Genomic DNA, 22,032 nt, shown 5'->3' on the forward strand with positions numbered 1-22,032 from the left:
AGCAAAAACCAAAACTAAGACCCACAAAATGAATATAAACTGATAGCTTTAACATACCTGTTTTTAAAGAAATGTATATAATGAGTAAAAGCTTTCTGCAATTATAAAAACCTGCTAAATGATGCTCAGACTTGAAATGAAATGCTATATTCCTCTAGACATCTCCACCCGAGCAAAGGGAATCCAAAGGAATACAGCCAGGACAGATAAAGACAGAGTAATGCATCTAACAAAAGAAGGTGGAAAGAATGAGGTACTCAGTAAAAACAACAGAACAGCCTTTACATCTATGTCTTCTCATTCCATATGCTGGCTGTCAAAAGTATTTCTACATTTAATGGGATGGGGATTTAGCTAAGTGGTTCTGCCACGTGCCTGGCAAGCGCAAACACCCAAGTTCGATCCCCGATATAAAAACAAAAAAAAGAGGAACTTCAAAGCACTTTTTTGTTTTGGATCATCTACCTATTAATTCATTATATTAATATAAACAAAATTTTTATTAAATGGCACCCCTCTCCAAAAAAAGACTTGGAAAAGTAGCACCATTGTTCTTCTATGGCAAATCATCTTACTGTCAGTCAGGCTTATTAAAAAACAGCCAGGTACTCTACTTCAACCCTCAGTCCACAGCAATATCCTGAGATGAAAATATAAAATATGGGCCTCATTTTGTTACAAAGATTATTAAAAAGACATGGACTTAGGAATAAATTCATATTTTGTTTCATTAAGGGCATCCTTCACCAAAACTGGAATTATTTTTACTAGGAGTGGCACTGAATGAAAGTATTCAATCTGGCACTAATGAATACAGTAACAGCAAGTACAGTTTGGTGTCACTACTTTGATTCTCATTCATGTACTAGCAGTTTTACCCACCATGGCTTTTGCACTATCACTCCAAACATCAATGAACTAGAAGAGGAAAACCATAGTTTTACCTGACTTAGTAACTATTACTTATGACCTTATGGATTTCACGTTAGTACTGCAGGGATCTCCCCGAAAGCCACCAACCAAACACCAAGAAACACATTTTGGGTGAGGAACTGGCAGACAAGTATTTTCTATCTAGGGCCAGACAGTCATTACTGTAGGCTGTGCAGGACATATGGTCTTCAGTTCAACTACTCCACTCTGGTACTAAAGTTCAAAGGAAGCCACAGACAATACATTAAAAAAATGAGCATGGCTATGTTCCAATAAATCTTTCTGGACACTGATATTTGACTTCAATTTTCATATGTCCAAAAATATTCTTAAAAATGTTTTTAGCCATTTAAAAATGTAAACTCCATTCTAAGTTCATAAGCTATATAAAAATAAGCAGACAGCTAACCCCGGCCATTGCTGACTCCTGTCACAGGAGGCTTATGTGCTGAATTGAACTGATCTCACCAGACACTGGCTGAATTCCAGAAATGTGAAAAAGGATAAGGGCTGCAAAAAAAAAAAAAAACAATCATTTTGATACACAGAACAGAATCTGCAATAGATACCTAATCCCTCCCAAGACAATCGTCACATTTTGGAGCTGCTTCATTACTGAAGTCTGAGGTTCTCAATCAAAATCCTGGGAAGGTCGAGAGAGAAATGAGATGAGCCATAGGTGAAGTGACTCATACCAAAACTGTTACAAGCTCAAGTGATCAGTTCCTAATCATTCATGTTCAATAAAGAAAAAAGAGAAAAATACCATAGGCAGAAGATAACAAGTAGGATGCTTTTTCAGTTTTTTTATACAAAATATTGGACATATGAAGAGACAGGAAGAGAGGACTGAGAATCAAGAGGAAGAAAAGACAATAAAAGTAGGTCAACATTAAAAAAACAAATATTTTATAATAGTGATTAATATACTGAAAATATAAGCAAATATGGATAAAGGGGATAACAATAGAGAACTGTGAACAGCAGAGAACTGTAAAACTATAACTATTAAAAAGAAAGGACTATCTAGAAATGAAAAACACAGCATCTAAAATTACAAACTCAGTGACAGGTTAAACAAAACACTGAAGACATTAGAACAAAGAATTAGGGAATCTGAAAACTGGTGAATAAAGTTTTTAAACTAGGTTAAGAGAAAAATTCTCAGAGTCAGAAAGGCTGTGTACAGTGCAAAGTATGAGTTTAATTCCCTGTCCCCCTCCCCGACGTGTGACTAAACACTGAACCCAGGAAGGCTCCACAACTGTGACAGATCTCCAGACTTTGTTATTTTTCATTTTGAAATAGGGACTTGCTAAACTGTCCAAGCTGGATTCAAACTTGTGGTCTTGTCTCAGCCTCCTAAACAGCTGGGATTACAGGCATGTATGACCTTGCTGGTTCCAAGAGGAACACAGAATACCTAAAGAGATAATAAGGTAAGAAAAACAATATATGACACAGTTAACAGCCAAGAATTTTCGAAAAGTCAAAGAAATAAAGACTGCCTTTAAAGGGCTACAGTCAGAATGCTAAAGAGAAATGATGGAAGCCAGAAAACAAAGTGCTGAGAATTTTACATGGGGAGAAAACAACCTTGAAAAACTAAGGAAAAATCAAGGTTTTCTCAAACAAAAGCAAAGAAAAATCACTATTAGAAATCCTGCCCGTGTGAAAAAGTTCTTCAGGCGTCAGGGAATGATCCTTGATGGGAGAAAGGGACTACAAGAAAAAATTAAGGGCATCAGAGCAGGTACCAAAATTGCAAACAAAAGAATCTGGATGTCTAAAACAACAATTATGTTTTACCAATTTCTAACACATGTATATTCTAACAAATTAAAACAACAGTGTAAAGGAAGGCAAGAGGTAAACTATCTTAAGATTCTTGCACTACTTGGTATATGATAAAAGTATTGATATTTAAGGTAGGCTACAATAATCCAATATATGTATTATAATCTCTCAAAGTGGAAGACTTACATATACAAAAATGTGTGTGTTTATCCTTTTATTCAGCAGTCCTACTTCTGGAAATTTATCCTAATGATAATGCAGGAAAAATACACAAGCTTTACTACATTGCAGCACTATCAATAGCAAAAAACTGAAAATCTAAATGTAAAACAACAGAGGATGGCCCAAATAAATTATGCACATCCACAAAATGGAGTAACACGACAGCTTTACAAAAGGAATAAGTAATCTCTCCATCCTTAATATATGCAGCAGCTATGAAGAGTGAATATCAAAATACACTGTTAATGCCAAGGATGTAGCTCAGCAGTGCTGCACCTGCCTGGCAAGCACATGGTCCTGAGTTTGATTCCCAGTACCCCCTCCCACATTAAAATAAAAACCAAAGTAAAAAAAAAACAAACAAAAAACAAAGTCAAGTGTATAAAGTTTACTACTCTCATCTAAGAATGGCAGTGGGTGAGGTGCTGCTCATATAGATATGTGTGCGTGTGTGTGTGTGTGTGTATGTGTTAAGTAAATAACAGAAGGACAAGCCACAGAATACTTTAAAAGCTTATATATGTGGGAGAAGACCGGAAAAGAGAAAAATAATTTCTGAATGTACCTATTTGTAGATCTGACTTTTAGAACATAATTATAAAAACAAAATGGAAATTTAAAAAGCAATCCCTAAAAAGCAAAAAGAAATGAACCAAATCAACCAGGTGGCATGAACAAAGAGGGGAATTACTATAAACGACTTTAAAAGACAAAAAGTTGAACACAAAGTCATATATCCCAAAAACAGAAAGACCTGTGAAAAAATGTTTTAACTTTCTCAATAACATTTTTGATTGTAAACTGAGATTTTACACTGTAAAATAAAGCAAGAGTCACTACGTTACTACCATTAGACGAAGACTTCCAGCATGGGAGAAAGGAGCTATCATCAATTAAGTTAAATAAAAACCCCAGTGGCTCTAAATTTGAATCAACAGTATCACTACAAACTTTTAAAATAAAAGAGATAAAATACAGCGTAACTCTTTCCTAGGTTTGTCCACTAAAGGAATCTGGAAACAATGATTAATCCAGTAGCAATAAATATGCTTGAACTTGGTCTCTAAATATCACTCCACATACAGAAACTAGAGGACTGTAGCAAGATGTCCCATTTCAAGGGAGGAAAAAGTGAATGAGTTCACTGAACATCTTGTCATGTCAGAAAGCAAGAAAGCAATCAAAATTACTGAGGTGCTGCGAAGAAGATTCCAAAACCAGCCTCAAAAAGATCCCTCATCCAATGACTGGACAACTGAAATAATGAATATCACTGAAATGTCTAAAATATGTTTCAATCTACTGCATACAATGATACATACATACCCACCGAAATAAATCTCCTGGCACCCTTGGATATGTAAAAACAAGTATTTTGCAAATAAAAGGGGAAAAATAATTTTTACCATATCAACTATTCTAAGTAATCAAACAGAAGGAAAAAATATACTTTAAGCCATAAATTAACTTCTCATACATGAAAAAGCAATTATGACATGCCTATAAGCACAACACTCTGGGAGGCTGAGGCAGAAGGATCATAAATTAGAGCCCAGTCTGAGCACCTTGATGAATTGGTGAGAACTTTTTTCAAAATATAACATGGAATAGAGCTGGGGATATAGCTCAGTGCAGAGACCCTGAGTTGAATCCCCATTACTGGGGTAGAGGGGTCCTAAATCACTACTATTTTATAGCACCTGTAACCTTGACGCTGAATCGCAATAGCTTTTTAAGGAACAGTAAGACTCTACCCAACTGACAGGCAGGTGGTGCTGAAGATTGAACATAGGGCCTTCAGCTTTGCACTGAGGTACTTTCTCAGCTCTTTATATAAATGTATTTTTTACTTTGAGGCAGGGTCTCACTAAGCCGCCTAAATGAGGCTAAATTTGTGGTACTCAGCCTCCGAGTGCTAGGGTTACACGTGTGCACCACCACTAGTAGGTCACAATACTTAATATATTTAAGAACACACATTACTACTTTTGAATAGCTTTTCCTCACGAAAGGAAAAAGAATCAAACTCGTATCTGAAGAAGCCTCTAGAATTACCAGTTGCAAGAAATACACTTATGCCATTTTATTAAAGCATGAAGTTTGACACTGGTTGTGTATCTATGAAGGAATTACTAAAGTGTGGGAGCAGTACTTTGTGGGCATTAAGTGTGTTTTAAGGAGCATTCTCTTTGAACTACATAATGAAATGCTTTCATATGAAAGTGTGCAGTGTCTGGGATTCATTTCAAACCAATACGGAGAGAGAAATGTGAATGAAAGTAAAGCTAAATATTAAGCAAGAAACAGGCATTGCTGAAGCTGGGTCACGGACCCAAAGAGGGGTGGTACTATTTTCTACTATGATTCCAGACTACAGCTGCAGGTAATTTCATACAGAATGGTCAATCCTAAATATAAATTTTAGATATCTAATGTATTCTCAGCTCTCTCCTCAGAAATGTATGAGGTAGTAAAAATCAATGAAATCAAATCTTTCTTAAAAAAAAAAAGACAACATATTAACTGACTGCAATATCTAAATTATATTCTTTTTTAATATAAATTATATTCTGATCCAGATTCAAACCAACAAAACTTTAATATCGATTTATGAGGAAGGGAACATTTCAACTCTGAACTTAGAAGTAGTAGACATTTTAATATAAGCAAAATATTATTTTAAACTTTTAAAGTGTATGCTTATTTTTACAGTTATAAATTCAAGTATATGCAGGTGAAATAATGCCTAAGGTTGGTTTAAAAATAATCTTGTGTGGCCGGGGATTTAGCTCAGTGGTTTCGCCGCCTGCTGCGCAAGCGCAAGGACCCACCCGAGTTCGATCCCCAGTACCAAAAAAAAAAAAAAATTTTGTGAGTTGGAAGCATGGTTGAGGATACAAATGAAACACCAGGTGCTGTGTATTAATAAATGTTGATGGGTTCGTGGGGTTCATTAGTCTTTGACTCTGGCTTACAGTGACCTTTTATCATAATGAAGATCACATATATTCTCTTTTCCCTAACTCTTGGGATGGTTCCAGATTAACATACTTGCTGGGGCCTGGGAAGGCACTCCACACTTTGGCAAGATGCCCACACCTTGTGGGTGGGTTTCGCCATCTGCCACTTTCCTCACTTTTCCACAGGGTCCCCTTGCTGTCCATCTCTCAAACATGGCAAACTCATTCCTGCCTCTCAGGCTGACCGCATCCTTCCCCTCAGACCTGTGCATGCTGTTTCCTTGCTTCACTTAAGTCTCTATGAAATCAGCATGCCTCCTCAGTGGTTTCTCTAAGCAGCCTACCTAGCTCCCTCCAACAGCAACCAGTCTACGCCCTTCCTCTGTGTGGTCCTCCCTTGCTGCACTGACACTGCCTCAAATTTTTCTACATAGCTGTCTTGTCTGGTGCCAGTCACCTTCCAGCTTGCGAGAGCCTGTGGGAAATAGCTCCATTTACTTGTTTAGGGTGCAGTACAAGCCCAGCACTAGTGAATGGCACTAAATAAACACATTCAATAGTTCATAAGAACTTTAAAGCAGGGTGTTATCTGAGATCTGAGTATCAAGGCAACAAACACAAAACTGAACAGAAATGAATATACCAGCTGCTTCTTGAATTTCCTTGCCAAATGTTAAGGCCAAAAACTGGAAACGCTTCAAGTATAAACACACATACATGAGAACAGGTATACACATTGCACTGCTTTAAAAAATAGTTGATGGCAACTTATATAAGCACACATTAGAAGAGCTAATAAGTTTCAACAACACTTTCGGAGATCTGAAATGCAAGATTTAATAAGTCTACAAACAACCTTCTGATTCTATGGAAACATTATCAATAATGTTGCAACAAAACATAAACCTAAATTTTAAGAAAGCTAAAAATAATATTCTATACCAGCAAGAATTTAACTGGATTTGTAGTTATATAATTGTTCTCAGTTATAAATGGAAACTGCAGGAGTCACTGTTGTGTCCATTTTATATGTTAACACCACTGAGTTATAACACATTGATTTGATGAGTTTAGTAACTAGCAATTCTGAAGAATATTTCTTCTCAAGTCCATATTAAGACTGCTTATGGTTACATTTTATATCCCATGAAAAACCCAAGATTCAAACCTATGAAACATGCAATCAGATGCCATAATCATCAATGTACATTCTTTATCCTTCAATAGTTCAAACAAAACAAAGAATAATCAAAAACAAAAGCACAGGAAAAATCTAATAATGTTGTATTTAAGGCACAAATGTGCACAATCCTATTTTTAAAAACAGATTAAAGTTCATGAAAACCTCCTGATACATCAATAGGTTAGCAGAAAAATAGCACTTAACTAATTCTTAAGAGGTTTCAAGGGAGGAAAAATTTAAAAGTATTCACTTACTAGCTCCGCTTCCAATTGTTCTATGGAAAAGTTGTGACATCCGAGGACCAAGAGGACCAAACAGGTGAGGAGGAAGACCCCTGGCCTCTAACAGAGCTAAAGAAAAAAGAAGGGCAGGGGAGTAGTTGAGTTGATTTAACACAACTGATCTCAACTAAAAATGTCAAGCAACTGATTCATCTCATATAACTGAGTAGCCAATGTTACTTTCCATTCTGAATTTTAAGAGAAGCTAAATTAAACTTCTAAGACCATCCTTGTTTATTAATGTAATTAATAAAAATTAAAATATACACGTGTCAGCTTTAAGTATTTAAAAGTTTGATGAAGAACTTTTTTTTTTTGGTACCGGAGATCGAACTCGGGTCCATGCGCTTGCGCAGCAGGCGACGGAACCACTGAGCTAAATCCTCAGCCTTGATGAAGAACTTTTAAAAAGTGCAGGATGGAGCTATGTAATTAGTCCCCCAAAGACTCAAGGTAAATATGTACTTTGAAGAAGTTATATATTAAGCACCCTTGCTCAATTTTCTGACATTATTTCCCAGATACTTGTCCTGAGGCCCTACAAAAGAATATTATGAAAACCATTAGGCTGTATTTATTGCTTCGCCCAAAAAAGAACTATGTATTCATGAGAGTCCTTGTCAAAAAGTTTGTCGCAGCCCTCAGAAACTTAAAACAATTTGAAACTGACAACGTTTCTTGAAAGCCTCACAATAGAATTTATTATAAATCAATCATTAGAGGGAAGTATGTACACATCCATTTGCAGACGTATAAATAATGAGATTATTTTATTTTAAAGCTTTACATTAAAAAAAACCCTGGAGTTTATATACGTGCTTCATTTTGGAGTGATCAAAAAGGAAAGAAGGGGGGGTTTTTGGGTGTCTTCATAATACACGTATTCATAATGTTACTAGGAGAACAATATATTAAACTGCCCTTTTTTCTATGTGTTTTATAATTTATTACTAAAACCAGTTATAGATGTAACACAATGAAGAAAATTTGAAAACATCAAAACTATGTAAGGCACTGTCTCCTTCAACAGTCAAAATGAAGACAGAAGCCAGGTGTGGTGGTGAACACCTGTAATCCCAGCACTCTGGAAGCCTGAGGCAGGAGGATTCCACGTTCAACCCCAACTTGGGTAATTCAGCAACTTAGAGGAACACTGTCTCAAAAAACAAAAAAGGAAAGGGCTGTAGATGTAACTCAGTGCAAAGGACCTGGGTTTAATCCCCAGTACCACCAAAATAAGGAAAGGAGAGGAGAGGAGAGGAGGGGAGGGGAGAAAGAAGAGAAGAGAAAAAAAAAAGAGCACAGATAATACATCTTTTGAATCCAAACCATCAAATCACCACTAAGCAGCTTCTTTCCAAGGGAGGGGCAAGCACTAAAGAGCAGTGGTAACTGGCACCCATGGTTAACTGTCATTTGCAGGCTCCAGGGCTGTCTTTACCTTGTAATCGTCCCATCTCAGAATCATCTGATTCACTCTCCCCAGAGGTGGTCATGCCAACAGCCCCTGCAACAGAACTGGAGGCTTGGGGGAGGGGAAGGCGAGGTTAGGAGAGGAGTATTTGAACTCATTATGTCTGATTTATCTTTAAAAAGAAAACCTAAAGTTTTACAGTCTATAGTAAATAAATTAAACTTGTCCTTCTACTATACACTCAGCTATTCTTGCAGACTTTATTCTGTAGTATTTAGGAACAAAAGGAGAGCTCAGCTACTTTAAATTAAACAAGCACAGCTGGGCATGACTGCATGCCTATAATCCCCGCACTCAGGAGGCTGAGGCAGGGGGACTGTCATGAGTTCGAACAAGCCTGAACTATACAAGACCCTGTGTCACCACCCCCCGCCCCGCCCCCGGCCAAAAGAGCATAAAAATAGAACCTTACTTTTCATTCATACATGGCGCTTTTGATAAGACTCCTCATGCCTTTGAAACTGCTTTGGAATTAAATCCCAGCCTAAATTCCTGTACCAGAAGTCAATACTGCTGAAATCATTCTGATATTTAATAGATCACCAACAACTATTTATCTATTTTCTTTCATATACTTTTATTATGGAGACAAAATACTAAAGATGCACATCACAACTTAGAGATGACTCCAAGACACTGCTATGAGCCATGAAAGGAGAGGGCAACTAAGATGCAGCCACTAGGTAGAATGGAGAATAAAGGCTCAGAAGAGGAGTGCTACATAAATGCTAGCTGAACAACCACCACATCAAAGAACTAGTGTAAGCACAGACAGATTCCATTATGAATCCAACTAGAGGTGAAACCATATTCCTGCAAAAGCAGTGGCCTGTTATGCCTCTAAATGTCCGCTGAGTCTAGGCCCAAAAGCCTAGATGTTTGGTCTGCATATGTAGATGACTGGTCTACATATGACCAGATCACTCACAATACCTTAAGTCCTTGTTAACCAGACAGATAATGATAGAACTAAGACATGACGGCTATTAAAAGAGGCACATGAAACCAAGATGCATCATGTAAAGGTACAATTCCCAATGAGAAATGTAATTGTGTTGTACAGCTACAATGTACCAATAAAAGAATTTAATTAGAAAAAAAAAAAAAAAAGAGGCACATGAATAATACATGTGAATTTGAAGAACTTTTCTGGAAAAAGAGATGCCAATGCACACCTTTTTTTCCCACACACCACTGACTGTTTTCTATAACTTTTGGTGGAATTTTAAAAAATTCTTAGAGAAATGTACCAATTAGAATAAAGGTCGGCAAACTATGGTCCAATGGCCAAATCCAGTCCATCACATGGTTTTGTACTTATAACTATCAGAATATGTAAACACTCATTTAGTTACATAAGAGACTGTGGCTGCTTTCATGTTAGAATTTAGTAATTTCAACAGAGACCACATAAAGCCTAAAACATTACTATCTGGCCTTTTACAGAAAATGTTAAAAAGTCCATGGTTTAAATTACAGGTTACCCAGAAAAAGTAATGTTAAAGAACATCAAGGTCAAGCACAATCTATACCACTAGTGAAGAAAAAGGAGATTAATCAGTATGTACTGTATGATGCTGCACTGTACAGGGAGCATCCGCTATATGTTTACTATATGGAGAAACTGTCTGAATATTTCTTTGCACTAGACAAAGAGATACAGATGCATTATGCACATGATGAAACTAAAGATTTGTGACTATGAGTGTACTTGTCCAAGTCAGATAACCACTAATGGATCAAAAATTTGTACCAATCTGTCTTCACTAATTTTATTCATATATATATATACATATATATATATATTTTTTTTTTTTTTTTTGAGGGAGGGGAGTACTGGGTGTAGAACCCAGTGGTATTCTACCACTGAGTCACATCCCCAGCCTACTTTCATTTTGAGACAAGGTTTCACTGGGTTGCCCAGACAAGATTCAATCTTGCCATCTTCCTACCTCACCCGCCCCCCCCCCCAGGGCTGTGCTAATGCTCAAACATACTCTTCAGCAGTCATTTTTATTCAAATACAGTTCTTTCTCCACACTACACAGAAACTCTGTTGACAAAGACTGGTATTAGATGCTAATTTTGACTGGGTTTGTTAGCCTGAACAACTGAACAACAAAAGTGGTGCTTCCAGACATGTGGAAAGTTTTACTAAATGAAACAGATTTTTAAAAAACACATTCTGGGGCCGGGGATTTAGCTCAGTGGTTCCGCCACCTGCCTTGCAAGTGCAAGGACCCGAGTTCGGCCCCCAGTACCAAAAAAAAAAAAAAGATATTCTGGGGCTGGGGATGTGACTTCGTGGTAGTGTGTTGGTCTAGCATGCACAAGGCCCTAGGTTTGATCCTCAACACTAGGAAAAGAAAGGGAGTGAGGGAGGGAAAGTGTCTGAGAGGGAAGGAAGAGAAGAGAAGACAAGACTAGCACATATTCTAATATTAAACCACATCCTGAGTCAAGGGAAGCATAAGCCCATGATGACAAACTAACTTTTTTTACGTGCTGAAAAAAAAAATTGATAAAATACATTTAAAAATATACTGTCACTGACAACTGAAGTATTAGCTTTGCTTTGGTAATGGTAATAGATACAGTCTAAAGCTAAAGGGAGGGGGGAAAAATCTTAATTCTTGCTATTCTAAAGTATCAAGAAGAATTAAAATAAGCCCAGGAAAATGTAAATGCTATTATCAAAATAGCTTAAGTGCAAACTGAAAACTTATTTTTTAGGGCTTAACAAAATTCTAAATTAAAATTCACATTTATGAAGCAATTCAAATCATGTCCTTTTATTAATTTTTATTAATAATTTAAATTCTTTCAGTCAGTGGGCAACCGTTATATGCACTAATCAATATGCAAAAAGCTTAACTGAAAAGAATTCCAACCCTTCTAAAAAGCACCTCAAATGCAATCAGTACAGATTTGGGCTGAATGAGAAGTTAAACAACTAGAAACAGAATCCACTCATCAAAGTACCAAATCTAGAAGGTAAAACAAAACAGAACAAAAATTTACTTGGTAACATCTAGCTTATTTTCTCTTTCCTATTTTTCATCATATTCCGAGTATGTAAAAAATAATTTACTTCTAAATGAATCTATAAGATACTGAAATGCACTGTAAGACTTAATGCCAACCTACCTGCTGCTCCTTGGGGGGCCTCATCTGTCCGGGCAGCTGAGGAATTCACCGTCTCCTGGCTGCTTTCAGGGTCTGCCATTTTCTCCTGTCGACGCGCCTCAGCTGCTCCTCTTTTGCCCAGGCCAGAGCCTCGCCGACTGCAACAGAAAAATGTCATCATGGGCAGCATTACCAGTGAAACAGGAGTAATGTATAGACAACACAAAGCTCAAATTCATACAGCACAAAGCCAGTTTCTTCTTTTTAAATAAAAATTGTTGCAGAAAATCACTATGCATAACAACCAAGACTTTGTATATTTAAAATTCTTCCAAGTTATACCGCAATCACAATACATGCTTTTGTGTTTCTAGGGGCTGTTGTCATCCTTACAGTCAGAATAATTTCTAAACACTTCCAACTAAATGGAAAAGTGACTCCTAGGAAAGAGAAAAGTTCAATTCATTTAATGTAGAGCCCCACTTGCAGGCTAAAAAGTGGGCTGATATACACAGGCTTGCAGAGTGACACTGACAATGGGAAAGGAGGACAGAAAAAAATTCCATTTTCTGTATTCTAGATCACCTAAATCATCTAAAGATACCATTCTGTGTAACTGTACTAATGGACAATAACGCCATTCTATAAAATATATAAGAACTAAATACATGTAAAGAAATATGGATGATGTCTGGGAAAAGGGTATAGAATGTGATATGGAAAATACACTGATCACTCACTTTCCTTGAAGCAAATGACATTTTACTGATGATTGAAAAAAAGCATTCAAAGCAGAAACAAAAAAATGCATCTCCCCAACTATTATGGTTTTAAACAGCAGATCCCAAATTACCTTAAGAAATGCAAAACCATTATTACTATAGTAATTTAAACTAAAAACAAACAAAAGAAATCTGTGAAATTACATTCTGCCTAGTGAAGATCAAGAAAACAGACAGAACTGACATGTAAAGAAAGGCTCTGAATCACCTGAGGTCAGTATAAGAGTTTATTTTCCTAATTAGTGAAAAATCTTCCCATAGACAGTTGCTTTAATCTTCCCTCATAAGCAAACAACCTAAGCCCAATTTATAAAGCTACAAATGAGGGGGATTCAAGATCACTCAATACCTAATTTGCACCAACACAATGGGCTGAACACTCAATACAGCCAGCCCTGTGTATTAGTCTAAAGATAAAGAGAACGTCCCCGTAGGCTACAGAGCACTAACTACACTTCAGGGGAAGGTCAAGTAACTGAGAAAAGGTTTGCAATGAAGAGTGTTTCAGGTAGGTAGGCTGGATGGCTGTGCAGAGCATGCCCAGCAATACTGGATGTGATCTCACGCGCAGGATTGGAGTGCTCATGTGTAGGCGGAAAGCTGCTTCCAGACTCTAACACTAAATTGCCTGACTTCGCATATTATGGTTTAAAATTGTTTTTTTAACCACAAGAAACTCAGTTTATAGCTTAGACTAACTAACCTTTGAGAGTAAGATTAAAAGCCTGGACTAAAACTCTGAAGAACTAAGAAATTTTCTGAGAAGTCCTCATCTAAGCATTGCTAAGAAATCTCAAAAGCAAGTAGATGTACTAATTCCAGACACTTCAAACAAACTAAAGATGTAAAAAATACAATAAGTACAAGGGCTGGAGTGTAGCTGAGTGGTATAGTGCACACACGAGGCCCTCAGGTCAATCTCTAGAACAACAAAAAAGCAGAAAAGTAGGGGTTTCACTTGACAAAGGTAACTACATTTCTTATGACTTACACACAAGTCATGGTGTCTCCGCATGTCACTGATGTACCACACTGCTAAGACCAATCAAAACAGACTATCTTGGGCTGGGGATTTAGCTCAGTGGCACAGCGCCTAGCTCGCAAGTGCAAGGTCCTGAGTTCGATCCCAGAGACAAAAAAACAAAAAACAAAAAACCAGACTGTCTTAGAAAAGAACGATAGTCTTTCTGCTTACCTGAGTTAGAGCAGGAAAAAGCAGGCTAAAAACACTGCTCCATCACTTGTTTTGATGCATTTAGTAGAGGAAACAAACTACATTTTTTAAAAATGGAGAACTCATATTTGGCTACTGAATAATCAACAGCACATGTGCATTTGACCAACTTACCAGCTCAAAAATCTGAAAGGAATTGAAGAAAGATTTTTACCTTTAACCTAAGATTCTCAATTAATAAAAGTATGTGAAATAATACCCTGTACCACATATCAAAGGTAGCTGATGTTCTGAAAATTGAAAATGAGAGCCACAGTAACTGAGAGCAACAGGAACCAGAGATATAAAAGAATACATGCAATGCCTGCATTTTTTGATGGGTAGGCGTTGGATTACAAAATGAAAATCAAGCACATTTCTTCCCTAACCTACTAAACTTAGTAACTGGTGCCAACACATTTAGAAACTAATTAGGTAATATCACAGCCACTAAGATAGGCATCTCTTTTGACTCATTGGGAAATTCAGCTACCTTTAAAAAACAACTCTACTTTGCCTAAGACACTCATTAGAGATGTAGTTGGCAGACTAAAGTTCCTAAAACCACCAAATGTCTGACTGTTGACAAGAACACTAAGGAAAAAAGTCAGAAAACAGCACAATTAACTGATTATAAACACATCAGTAAATATTGGGGAAGAATTTTTTTAAATAGCACTAGTAATGTTAGAATAAATGTTTACTCAGTATCCCAGTAAAAGTGATTATACTTTATTAACTTTGAAAAACACAGAAGGATTTTCAACAGAATTTAAAAATGTCACAGTAGTAGAAAGTAAAAGAAAACAAACTAAAAAAAATTAGTTACCTGGTACTAGCACAGGAGCCCGTGGTCTTTTGGCGTGTGCTCCGCCTCAAACTGGGGAGCTCAGCAGGTGGGGACTCACTGCGTTTCTTGGTAGATTTTCTTAAACCTATGCGTGAGAAATAATAAAGTAAAATTTTATCAAGAGGGTTATGAATTAAAATTTACAAAACTGTTTAAGTCATCATCCTGTTTAAAAGCCCACAGAATCTTTCCATGGCCTCTCCAGGGGTATGCGAAGTTTACTTCCGTGGGTTTTCACTCCCTCTATCCATAATGGGTACTAGGCACCCCAGTCCAGCACCGGTCTTTTCACTTCGGCCCAAATTTGAAACAAGCTATCAGTACAATGCACGACAATCCCACCTCTTCCAAATCACCCTCTTTCCAGTTCCTATTCTCTTCACCATATTACCTTTTTCCATTAGGGCCAAAAAGTTATTTTATTATATTCTAAATCTCTCAAGAAGTCACTAAATTATACTGTTCTTACATTGTCCCATAGCTAGTTATAAATTTTGTTGTCATTAAGGTTATTGAAAACAAAAAATAATTTCTTTATACAACCTCTATACATGACCTAAAGGTTACTAGAATGTTTATAGAATATTAGATAATAAGGGAGAAAAGGCAAGCCAATACACTTAACATGCTATTCTGGGAGTTACCTAACGCCTTTATTGATAGGGCTAGTAGACTAAAAAGGTACAGGAATTCAGTAAAATTTTATGAACAATTATTTTATGAACAATGGAGAAGCCATGACAGCCTCCACCCACCCTCCTTCCCCGGCCCACAAACAATGGTACAATACATGATGGTGTACTGCGCATTAGGCTCCATCTAAACAAATACTGCTAATAGTGAAAGGTCTTCAAAGTCAACAATTTCCATGAGAACTATCTCATCATCTCGGATGGATGTTAGCTTTTTCAGAGAATAATTATATACTCACTCCAGGTCACTTGCATTTTCCCATGAAGTTTCAAATTTTGGCTATTTTACTGTTTTTAAAGTGAAAAGGTAAGATATTCTTTAGTCTTCTGACTTCGTTAAAAGCACCAGAAAAAGACGTTGGAAAGATGTGGCAAAAAGAATTCTAGACAGCTTGATCTTTTAGACTCTTAATTTAAAACTACAGTTCATGCAACTTGGAATGAGCTGTACAATCATGTATGAGGAAAGTTGCTGAGTGAAAAGCAAGTTATTCATGGATCTTTAAACACAAAAACAGATGCTATAAAGACAAAAATCTATGTTCAGGCAGGCGCTATCATATGAAAATTTAAACCATAATTTCTTGGGCTTTTCCCCCCAGAAAACAGCTTTTGTCAAAGATTAGCTAAACATCTGAAACTGTCATAGAAAGACCAAAGAATGTTATGTTAACTGGGGAAAGAAGACTGGCTTAAGAGTGTCTTAAATTTCAGTTTTACTTTTAGGTGATTTTCTACACAGCTTATCACCAGAATTACCTGATGGCATCACACACCTATACCCGATACCCTATCCGACCCTAGTCTATCTGCCTCGGCTGACACCCCGGTCACCTAAGAGACAAACAGAGCACACAGACAACAGATCAACAGAGCCAGCCTAATGTGTTCAGCTAATTAGCATCATTATTTTTTTAATATTTAAATCTTCAAAAGTTATTTTGAAATACTTTTTCAAAAATTATGAACTTATACTTGTCTTATTTGAATTGAGACTAAGTTAAAATAGATTTTTAAAAATGCATGGTTCCAAGAAAAAAGCCTACAAGTGCACAATGTATCATAAAACCAAAAACAAACTTTCACTTATAATAATCACTTTATAAACTCTTGTGCTGTCAATAATGTGACTTAGTTCATGCAATACTAAAGTATCTTTTACATACTATGACACAGTAGTCAGCAGCAAAAATATTTACATGTATAATATTCAAATGCGTTTACCTGGGCTACTGCTATAATGCTGATTTTAGGTGATGATACACTTCTTATCCCAACTTTTTTATACTTTCACTATTTGTGCTCTGAGATGGACATCAGCATTTAACTTCCTTTTGAGCTTTATTCAGGTATAATTTACACCGATAACATGTGCTCCTTTTAGGTGTATGGTTCAATGAGTCTGACAAATACATTCACCCAGGTAACCAGTATCACAGTCGAGACAGAACATTTCCATCACTATAAAGTTCCCTCTCGAGATGGAAAAAGATATTACATACATATGAAAACAGAGAGAGCTACATTCAGGCAAAATAAATACTAGGCTAAAAACTACATAAAGAGACTAAAAAGGCCATTAACTAGTAATTAAAGGGGTCAATTCATCAAGAAGACAGCAATTTTAAGAATATATTGGATAATCTAAATATATAAAGTAAATACTGAGAGGTGTAGAAGAGTCTAATACCCCACTTTCAAAATTGGGCAAATCATTCAGGCAGAAAACCATTAAGAAAATATCAGGAGCAGGGCCGGGAATTTAGCTCAGTGGTTTCGCCGCCTGCTGCGCAAGCGCAAGGACCTGAGTTCGATCCCCGGTACCAAAAAAAAAAGAAAGTATCAGGAGGGGCCGGGGATTTAGCTCAGTGATTCCACCGCCTGCCTCACAAGCGCAAGAATCCGAGTTTGATCCTGGTACAAAAGAAAAAAAGAAAAGAAAATATCGGGAGCTAGGGAAGTAGTTCAGTAGTAAAAAGCACTGCCTAACATCATATGCAAAGCCCTGGTTCAATCACCAGTACCTCAGACCCTGGTTCTAATTCCATTAAACCAAATGGACGCTATGGATACAGAAGACAGATATCAGCGTATCTACCACCCAACATAAGCAGACTATCGTGCCTTGTCAAGTGGCCCCAAAACACTGGGCACAAAACAAGTCTTAACAAATACTAAGATCAAAATCCCATCAATTACATTTTTCTCACTTCAGTAGTATAAAACTAGTAATCAGTAAAGTAAGAAACCAGGAAAAACTAACAAGGATGTAGAAATTCAATGATGTGCTCCAGAACAACTGCTGAAGAAGAATTAAAACATATTTTGCAATGAAACAAAAATGAAAACACAATATACCAAAACTTATATGATACAACAAATGTAGCGGTAAGGAGGAAGTTTATAGCAGTAAGGACCTACATCAAAGAAGAAAGATCTTAAGCAACCTATATTAAATTTCAAGGAACTAGAAAAAAGATAAGTCCAAAGTTAGTAGAAAGAAGAAAATAACAAAAATAGAACAAAAATACATGAAAAGGACTATAACAGAAAAGCGAGGAAACCAAGAGTTGTTCTTGTTGGTATTTTTTTTGAAAGCTAAACAAAATGGACAAACTAAGAAAGAAGACTCAAAATCAGAAAAAAATTATACAGCAAACTAGACTGACCAGAAAAAATGGATACACTGATAGGAACATACAACCTAGCAAGCCTAAGTTACAAAGACATTGGAAATCTGAGGCAGAGCAACACTGAATAAGATGACTGAATCAGTAGCTGAAAGTCTCCCATCAAAGCAAAGGCCAAGAACAGACAGATGGCTTGGCTGAATCCTACCACTTACAGAAGAACAAACAGCAATCCTCCTAAAAAACTTCTTGCAAAAACTGAAGAGGGGATACTTCCAAACTCCTTTTACAAGGACAACACTGCCCATATACTAAAGCCAAAGCCAGACAGAGAAACTATCAAATCAACCAACTTGGGGCTGGTGGTGGGTGGGGATCACTAGTAAAGCAGTTGCCTCACACTAATGGTTTCTGGGTTCAATCTCAATGCCCCCCCCCCCCCCAACAACATAAGTTGAAGGTTTTTCCTTTAAGGCTAGAAATAAGACACAGATGCCAACAGACATGGTGGTGCTTACCTGTAATCCCAGGCTCAGAAGGCTGGGGCAAGAGGATTCATCATGAGTTTGAGGCCAGCCTGAACTACACTGCAAAGCCTCATCTCAACCAAACCAAACCAAACCAAACAAACCCCAAAAAACCAACCCAAATATGGATACCCACTTGTCACCACTACTGTTCAGCATGGGATACAAAGCCTTAGCCAGATCAATGAGGAAAGAAGGACACCTCAAAAGGAAAAGATGAAGTGAAATAGTCCCTGTTTGCTAATGATATGGTCATATATATATATATATATATATATATATATATATATATATACACACACACACACATAGAAAATCCTTAAAAAAGAATTGATAAACAAATTTGTAAAGTTACAGAATACCAAAATCAGCTTACAAAAATCTGTAACACTTCTATTTACTTACAATGAATTGACTAAAACAGAAATCACTTATAATAGCATTTTTAAAAACAAATTCTTAAAAAAATAAAAAGTATAAACAAATTATTAGGAGTAAATTTAACTAAGACATAAATGCAAAACTCAAGAATTATAAAACTGCTGTAGGAAACCATTGGGGAAAAAAATGTCCATGACATTGGTCTGAATAGTGATTTCTTAGTTACCCAAATACAAGGGCAACAGGATCAAAAATTGACAAATGGGATTGGAACAAAAAGGGTTCTGCATACCAAAGGAAACAAAGTTAAGAGACATCCCATGGGCTGGAAGGAAAAAAAAATATAAATCATACATTGTGATAAGAGCTAATATCCAAAAACTACAATTCACAGAAAAGCTAAAGTTCAAGCTGAAGCAGTTTGGGAGGTCACTTTCTACAGTATAAAAACTTAAACCTTTTTTGGCCATTTAGCAACTGACTATGCTCAAATGCTATCCTCACAATTTTAGACCTCGTTTTTTTTTTTAAAGCACTTGCAGATGCATTATGGTTATTCCTATGATTCAGACACAAAAATATTAAGTGACTTGCTTAAAGTTGCCTAACTCAGCCAACTACATCATTCCTAAGCTTATTTTGAAGCAGAACAGAGACTACTACATTCTCAATATATATCCAGCAAGCTGGTAAAATTTTGCCTTATTGGTTCAGTCAAAACTTAGATCCTGACTGGACTGGGGATTTAGCTCAGTGGTTCCTCCACCTGCCTCACAAGTACAAGGTCCCAAGTTCGATCCCCAGTACCAAAAAAATTTAAAAAATTAGACCCTGTCTAAAGACAAAATTTTTTAAAAGACTGGGGATGCAGCTGAGTGGTAGCTCAGTGCCTAGCTTGCATGAAGCCCTGGATTAATACCCAGTGCTCACATGTGCATGTGTGTGTGTGGTCTTTTCTAGGCTCTGTAATGCAGCAAAATTACATTTATCATTTACTTTTATGATGATACCTGAAAAGCAGCCAAAGTATCACTGGTCAGGTTAATATATTCTTCTCCACAAAGTCTTTATGTACATAATCAAGTTAGGAAGAAATGCAGACATGCTACTTTTCTCAAAGCACTGTGACCTTCTTACATCGATACAATACATGCACTTGTTGCTAGAATCTTTATTCCTCTGAATAAGGGTGAAATTGTCAGCACTGTCCTCTTAAAAATCCTAATTAATTTGTTCTGCAATATGAACATTTTTCAAATAATGTATAATCAAGTAACTGATTTACTCAAAATTTATAGCTTCATCTTAAAAAACAATGCTTCCAGGGCAAGGGATGTAGCTCAGTGGCACCGAACCTGTTTGGCAATTGCAAGGTCCTGAGTTCAATTCCCAGGGGTGGGTGGTGGGTGGCAATGCTTCCTTCTGCAAAGGTGGTTTTAAAAATGCAAAATATTTAAACTTGTTAGGTGCCAATTGTAGGCTTCAATTTTTTAGATATAAGATTTTAAATCAACAGGTTAAATCTTCACATAGCAAATAGGTATTTACTAAACTAAATGCTTACTTATATAAAAATGGATGTGACCTATCTTTTTCTCTTCTACTTGAAGTTTTTAAAGAGTATTTTGAATTACAGTAAACTGAAATGATTCCAATTTTGTCATCTTGCAGGACAATCAAATACTAGTAACATGTCTGGCCATTTAAGCAAAGGAGTCACCAAGATAGACCGCAACCACTGGTGTGATATGGTTTCTACTCAATTTTGTTATTTAAAAAGTAGCAACAGACAACTAGATGATACATATTCACTGTCATGCTTACTTCTATTTTTTTTTTTTTTTGGCATGGTCTATGTTAAATGTATGGTAATCCTTTACCTGATACAGACAGACCTATCAGACCTAGTATCCAGTCCTACAACAAAAATATAGCCCACTGAATGATAAAGTATTCTAGAAATGCAGTAATTTAGTGAGTTTTCCAGTTTTTTACAGATCCTTTCTGTTGCGTAAGTAGAGGAATCATACATTAATATCAGTATATCTGATGAGGATGTTTGAAAAACAAGTGGGGATGGAGGGATGAGGGAGGCTGTCCTACATCTTACAGTGAATTATCACTCCATTCAAATACATGACTGTTTTTACCTTCCAAATTGAAAAGTGACAACAAAATACAAGAAAGTAGACACCTATGCTTAATATCCAGTGATCCTTTTTCTGAGCATCTACCTTTAATTTTCTAGGGACTCTAGGAAGCTATGCCCTACCTCTTTCTTCAAGTGGTACACATAAAACTTTTGTTACTCACACTAATGTTTCTTCACTTACGATGCTATTACAACCTGCTAATCTCATAACTTGAAAATATCTTACCTCAGTAATGCATCTAACCAACTAACACACATAAAACACATTACCCTACAGCTGGGCAAAATCATCTAACATCTAACACATCTATTTATAATAAAGTGAATAATGCAACTTATTTAATAAATGGTTGAATAGGTACTCTTGCACACCATAATAATGTTAAAAAATTGTAGGTCACACTACTATCGCCAAGGACTATGTATATATATACGAGTGGGACTCTAACCAGATATTTCCATCGTCCCAAATCCCTACCCCATCACCACAGTCCTCTCTACCAAAATAACCAGGGAATCAAGGTCTTCTTTGTAAGTTGAGAGATGAATGAGTGATTACTGTACTCTTGGCTTTCGGAAGAAGGGATATGATCTGGAGGTGTCCATAAGCCACAATGTTCAGGGCCGCTAGTACCATCTCTCCATTTGATCTCTTGTACCCACCCAAGCCTGAAGCTAGCCAATCTCCTGGCTTTGGCAGTCCTGTGAGCAGATTTTAACGCTGGTTGATATCTACCACCTGTAACTCCAGTTCTGATTTAAAGTCTTATATTAACTTATATAAACTTTCCACCTAAGTAGGTGTCAACAAACAGCACCCTGTGGGCCA

General features: G+C 36.6%; 1 protein-coding gene across 25 annotated transcripts in view; it reads right to left on the reverse strand.

The window, feature by feature from the left end:
* The window catches only part of Trip12 (thyroid hormone receptor interactor 12), a 133,443-nt gene that overhangs the window by 49,033 nt on the left and 62,378 nt on the right, over window positions 1-22,032 (reverse strand). For all 25 annotated transcript variants that reach the window (XM_013066781.3, XM_087209361.1, XM_021247058.2 and 22 more), the window contains 4 exons: window positions 14,801-14,906; window positions 11,998-12,134; window positions 8,818-8,901; window positions 7,350-7,445 (listed from right to left, as the gene is read on the reverse strand). In XM_013066781.3, coding sequence (XP_012922235.1) covers window positions 7,350-7,445; window positions 8,818-8,901; window positions 11,998-12,134; window positions 14,801-14,906 — 423 coding nt within the window. The remainder of the gene's footprint in view (window positions 1-7,349; window positions 7,446-8,817; window positions 8,902-11,997; window positions 12,135-14,800; window positions 14,907-22,032) is intronic.

This window comes from Heterocephalus glaber, unplaced genomic scaffold (assembly GCF_053883595.1).
Source record: "Heterocephalus glaber isolate CG9 unplaced genomic scaffold, H.glaber_assembly_v1.0 deba00001004, whole genome shotgun sequence".
NCBI lineage: Eukaryota > Metazoa > Chordata > Mammalia > Rodentia > Bathyergidae > Heterocephalus > Heterocephalus glaber.